The sequence below is a fragment of the Atractosteus spatula genome, chromosome 1 (genome assembly GCF_055471065.1).
Source record: "Atractosteus spatula isolate fAtrSpa1 chromosome 1, fAtrSpa1.hap1, whole genome shotgun sequence".
In the NCBI taxonomy this organism is placed as follows: domain Eukaryota; kingdom Metazoa; phylum Chordata; class Actinopteri; order Semionotiformes; family Lepisosteidae; genus Atractosteus; species Atractosteus spatula.
The window spans coordinates 74336628-74342855 of record NC_142706.1 but is presented as its reverse complement, the minus strand read 5'-3'; the positions used below and the strand labels follow the sequence as shown (position 1 = coordinate 74342855).

Below are 6228 nucleotides of genomic sequence, written 5' to 3'. Positions count from 1 at the left end.
ATGCTGCTAGTGTTGGCTATATCAGCAGTTATCTTGTATATCTTTTTAATGTGGATTTCTAATGGATGCACTCTTTTCGGTGTTCTGTGACACCCGCGCCTCCTAATCTCCGTCTAGTGTAATAGAATCTCACGCTGTTTAATAACTCCACTGTTATTTGGCCCTATTTTGTCCCTACACGGATGTCACCATATGGTGTTCTTGGCACGGACAATGTGATGTTGCTGTAAGGACTCCATTCATCTCTAATGATTCGTGTAAAAAGGACATCTATCATTCCAATCGATTATTAAAACAGATCAAATCTCGACAACGCCCGTTTCCCTCCGTAAACCCACTGAAGTTCATCGCATTTACAATTCAAAATAATTCACTTTGTTGACACGCGCGGCGAAAACGAAGAGAATAAACTAAAAAATTGTCACTTTTAATTTGTAAATCTTTACATCACGTGTCAGAATAGAGGGAAGGGAAATACGTTTATGTTGTGAATTATTCATTCCAAAAAGCCACCGTTTCATATAAAATGAAAACTACTGTCAAAATTGTTTTTTTTAACATTCGGAATCGAAATTAATTGTTCAAAGAAATTACATTTTATGAGGCGGATTTCATTTTTTCTTAAAAGAATAAAAGACTACGCTGGATTTAAGAGGTAGTCGCAGCATCAGTTCTTGTAGACGCTTTTGAGAAAAAAAAAGAATTAAAACATAAATGCACACTTCCCTGGAGGTATAACATGTATTTTTGTTCATTTATTATTTTTGACCATATAACACGTGTTTCCCAAATAAGCTATTTCACCTACTTAGTATTATTGCTAGGAGATGTTTTCTTTGCAGTGTGTGCTTTACAGAATAAAGAAAGAAATTGGGTTTACTGCATTAAAGTGTCCGTTTCATTATAACATAAAAGTTACCCAAGCTGTTTAGCTACAGTAAATGTTCCTGGCAATAACTCTAATAACACCAATAACACCAAGTATTTTAAAATGTGTATCTGCCTATAATTAAATACATCGATGCATCATACAGCTAATTCGCGATATCGCTTATGGTGTGCTAATTTAAAAGTGATTGTAACTCTTACAGAACAACAATTTCCCAACATTTTACCTCGCAAGGCCCCGTGCTAAACGAGCCTTAAGAGCATTAGGGTATCTGAATTATTTTTAGACCTCGTTATATTAAAAAATATCACTTAAACTAACAGGTCTGATAAATAATAAGAAAGAAAAATAAACATCTGACAACCGGTGTGATGTATTTTTAACGCTTTTCCTTTATTTTTATTAATGTTAAACACGTTGCCTTATTAAACTATGCAATTGGGTTAATTATAATGTTCCTCATGCTTGTGTATTATTCTATGATAAACGCTGCAGAAAAATGAATTTACAGCGCGCAGAGAGTAAAATGTATATGTACAACACATTCACGAATAACGAACAAATAACTAATTGCCTTCGATAAAGATGACACTTCGGTTGTATTATACGATCTTAAGCAACCCTCCAGACTTAAAACGCGTAAGATGTCTTCCTTTGCAGCATGGAGTGTTATTACTATTGAGGATAGTAGATAGGAAAATGAATCCGTAAGCGTTGAAACCTACCTGCTCGTTTGAGTCCACCTTGACTTTTGCAGTCATTCAGGCTCTGTCAAACACAGACAAGCCCACCGTGCGACATCCGAATGTTAATTTTCATCTGCATGGTGATGACTCGGGCCGCGACAGCGAGCCTCCGCGTTTATATTTACCTGGATATGCTGTACACGGTGAACGGGGGGAAAAATCAAAAGAAGACAGGGGAAGCTATTCGCGGGGTTGCGTTATCGGTGAGTTATTTGTAAGAGATTTTATAGAGCTTCAGGTCACTGTAACTCAAAACCCCACAAAATCCCCCTTTCTCTACTAATCATTTCCAGGCTCTCTCTGTCTTTTATGGTGTATTAGGGAAAAAAGAAGAGATAATAAATTAAACGAAGCCACAAAGGATAGGAGTTTCATCTGGTCGAAACCCTAATTCTGGCTTTCTCATTTTTTTAGTTTAGTCCAACTACATAAGAATGAAAAAAAAAATACAACATTAATCCGCTTTCCTAAAACGACACCAGTACAGTGGAAATTAAAGTTTTTTTGTACACTTGTCTCTTACATTTATGTAAGAAACATTTTATTGGAACATTAACGTTGTATTTTCTTACACAAAGGAAGATCATTTTAGTGGCCATACGGTGCTAATGTGCTGCCTTTCAGCCATTCCACTTACTCTTGGATACTTCCATTTTATTAATCTACATCCCTTTGCGAAGGATAAGAGAGTATTACAGGTATTCGTAAAACACATCTTCAACACTAACCCGGTTATCTAAACACATTTAGATCTTTCATTTATAATCCATTTAATTTTAATCTCTTGCTTTATTAATAAAATTCCATGCGCTGGTCTGCGCCAGCATGAGACAGAGTGAGCTTTTTAATAGACAGTTGCGATATTATTCCTCTGGTAGGAAACTTAGCCCCTCAATAAAGCATTCTAATCCGTATAACGTCCCCTCCCTTCTTAACTCTATCTAAATTAAACAGATAATTTATCGACACTTTTTTTCCCACCCTTTTCAGACCTATTTGCTGGAAGATTTAAAAGTTTACTAATAAACCCGGCAGTACAGCTATTATCACCCAGTCGTGACGTACAGGCTTTGATGCATTGCTAAAAGAAGCCGTTCACTCCCCCTTTCCACCAAAATATACATGAAAAGCACGTGGTTCCCCTAAGTGGGGAGTAAAACGGCAGAAGCATAAACCTTTCAAGCGATTTCTTCGAAGTTTGGTAACACTGGAAAACTCCTCCCATTCCAGTACCCAATTAATTAATGTGGCCTGGCCCTTTAAGACTCTGCGCCGGGTCAGTAAGTGGTGTAGTGTTTCTCTAATTGATCTTCACCCAATCAACAATAACTCGTTAGCAATCGCTTGCTTTTCTTGTTCCTTGAGACCTCTTTTTTTTTCCTTGAAGCAAAACAGCCCCTGGACAGTGCTGTTATACTTTCTAGAGGTCTTCATGGAGTGTCTCAGAAGAACTCCGGCTTTCTTAAAGGGAATACAATACTGGTGTCTGTAATGCTTCAGCTGGCGTTGAAGCATGATTTTTTTGGGGGGAAAAGGCAGTTAACTAAAGAGAACTTTTAAAGCCCTGATATAAGGCACAAGGAAGGAGAAGAACGGAGAATTTCTTTTTGTGTTGGCAGGTTTGAATTTCCTTTGAATGCGATACGATTCGCCGATATTAGAAACGAACCTTTTCTTTGGGAAGTGCAATGACCTCCACTAAAGATATGAAGGCAGGAACAGTACCGCAATCCAGCAGCGAAGACAGGAGACGGGGCGGCTTGGATCAGCTGCCGCCTCCGGCCAACCCCAACAAGCCGCTAACCCCCTTCAGCATCGAGGACATTTTAAACAAACCTTCGATAAAGAAGTCGGCGGCCGCTCTGTGCCCTCCGAGGGTTTTGGAGAAAGTAAACGGCTCCAGCACGCCCAGAAACGGCATTACAACTCCGTCCTCTCCGCTGTGCGCGCTGGAGGAACTAGCCAGCAAAACTTTTAAAGGGCTGGAAGTCAGCGTAATACAAGCAGCCGAAGGTATCATTGCGTGATTTTGTGTTTTAATCGTTTGGAACAATGCGCTTCTCAGACGGGGTTTTATTTCTGTTTTGACGTAAACTGTTTTATTTACACGTAGAAACGCGATTGCTGCAAAAAATATATATGTTTTCCAAGTCTAAAATGAAGTACGGTAACGCTCAATGGCCGGAGGTCTACAAAACAAGAGAGTGCTGAACGTAAAGACAATCTGAAACAGCTCATAAAGAGTAATGCGTTTATAAAGCATTTTAGCTGGTTTACAGTTAAGAAATACCTTTTAATAAAGTAATTATGTCAGTGCACACATTGTGATTTGACAGTTTTAAGTCTCGTGTTGCAATACACAAATGCTGGTAAACTAGACATTTGTCTTAAAAACAACTGCAAATGAAATAATCTCCCAGTCATTCTCCATGCTCTAATTTTATTCTAAAATTAATTTTATTGATTTTGAAGACTCCCTTCGTTTTTAATATTGCAATACATAACTCGCGGTAGCCTCACGTACTTTCTTGTATCGGGACATTCACTGCAGGTTTCATGACAATTATCTATTCACAGCAAATGTCTGAATCACAATGTTATCGTGAAAGGGGGTTATATATGTATGTATCATTCAGTTCTCCGCAGCCCTCACAAATCAAGTGCCCACCTTGAACGAGCAGATACTGGTAACGCGAATTCTTTTTAAAATGATAAAAAAAGTGTCCAAAACCGAGTGATAAAGAGGCAAAGCTATTTAGGTTAAAAATAAATAAATTGATTGACATGTAATGTAAAAAAAAACAGAACATAAAATTTTTACACAACGAAAACGAACAACGTTGAATCAAAAGAATGAATGTAATAAATACGGTGTGTAGAATTTCACATGTAGCTGTGGATGCACTGTTGTTGTTGTTGTTGTTGTTGTTGTTAAATCGTTGTAACAACACAATGTAATCTAGAAAGTTGAAGAGGAAAAAATGTTTTTTTTTTCTTCAGAAGGGAAAGAAGTACTCTCATCCCTCTAATCGCGAGACGTTTGCTAGATACGTCCTAACCCCATCGTCTGTATTTACAGCCTCCTTTGCGGATGAAGTTATAACGCTCATTTTTTTGTTTTGCTCTCGTTTCAGGCCGTGAGCACCTGAACGCTTTCGGCCAGAGACAGGCCTCGAAAAAGCGAAGGAAATCCCGCACCGCTTTCACCAACCATCAGATTTACGAGCTGGAGAAGCGCTTTTTGTATCAGAAGTACTTGTCTCCGGCGGACAGAGACCAGATCGCACAGCAGCTGGGTCTGACCAATGCCCAGGTCATCACCTGGTTCCAGAACAGACGGGCCAAGCTCAAGAGGGACTTGGAGGAGATGAAAGCAGACGTGGAGTCGCTCAAGAAGATCCCTCCGCAGGCTCTGGAGAAGCTGGTTTCCATGGGAGACATTGATGACCCCCGAGGAAGCTCCAGGGCAGGGTCCCCCAGCGTTTCCCCGTCTTCACAGGGGCACGGGGTCTTCCCTCAGTCCCCCTCCTCATCCAGAGACCAAACAACAGACGAGTTCTCAGAAGAAGACGAAGAAATTGAGGTGGATGATTAAAACGAAAAGGCGGGAGGCGGGACAGTCGCTTTTGGAGCTCTGAACGGACACGAACAATTTTGGGGATCAAGTGTAAAGCGGAGGAGACTTTCTTTTCTTAAATTATTTAAAGGAATGTACAAAGTAGTCTTTTTTTTCTTCCTTATCAGCAGGTTTTACGTTCATGCAACTTTAAAGGTGGGGACGTTGATTCCCTATGAACCTTCCGCAAAACAAACCAAAACAATCCGAGGACTGAAAATAGAGAAGACGTTTTGAAAATCTATTGGGGTTTTTTTAAGAAAGCTTTGTCGTTTCTTGAACAGGTACAGACTTAAGACTGAAATAAGCTACTGCAAAGTGTGTATGTATGTCATAATTTCTTCAGCGTTTTGAGGGAAATAGTGCAATTTGTCATTTTTGATATATCCATTCAAACCACATAATTTTGTTTTTTTTTTTCGCTGCTAACAAAACAAACATTTGCCAAATTATGGCATTTTATATTAACGGCTGCAGGTAAAAATAATTTATGTTCCTGGGACTTGGATACTTCTGTTTTCTTCGTAAAAATACTGTTCAGGTGACAGAAATTTATATGGATGTTTTCTCTTGCGGCCCTCAAATTTTAAAAATGTGTGTTTACGAAAGCAGAAAAAAGCCTCGTTTAATTTTTTTTCGTACGTTGAGCATTTTATTTCCTTTACGAATTGAGTTGTAATACAGATAACCTTCTATAATCAGTAAGTTGTAAACAAGCACCTATCACCAAAACGGTTATTATAGGCTGTGTATATAATTTTAAATAAAAATAAGAGACATCTTATTATACTAAATGCCTTGTAATGTTTTATTTGCTCTTTCTTTAAACAGTTGGACGTCATTTGTGTTAATATAAATAACGTAAAGGGTGTACAGAAGAGGATATCTGGTATGGAATATACATTTGCGATTGTATGGGAATGCACAGCTAGAGTTAATAATATGGAGGGATGCCTTTTATAAACCGAAAGTCTTTG

The 6228-nt window shown here is 38.6% G+C and overlaps 1 protein-coding gene across 1 annotated transcript; it reads left to right on the top strand.

Annotated features, from left to right (window-relative positions):
* The first annotated feature begins 2979 nt into the window (after positions 1-2979).
* lbx2 (ladybird homeobox 2) lies at positions 2980-6228 on the top strand. The gene is made up of 2 exons (XM_088918465.1): positions 2980-3648; positions 4770-6228. The coding sequence occupies exons 1-2, from the start codon at positions 3324-3326 to the stop codon at positions 5228-5230; spliced, it is 786 nt and encodes a 261-aa protein (XP_088774591.1). The 5' UTR covers positions 2980-3323; the 3' UTR covers positions 5231-6228.

Excerpts from the sequence above, each read along its gene's own strand:
- lbx2 (XM_088918465.1), top strand. The coding sequence starts at position 3,324 with ATGACCTCCACTAAAGATATGAAGGCAGGAACAGTACCGCAATCCAGC. Across the intron at positions 3,649-4,769 it reads CGTAATACAAGCAGCCGAAG|GCCGTGAGCACCTGAACGCT; the intron begins GTATCATTGCGT and ends CTCTCGTTTCAG.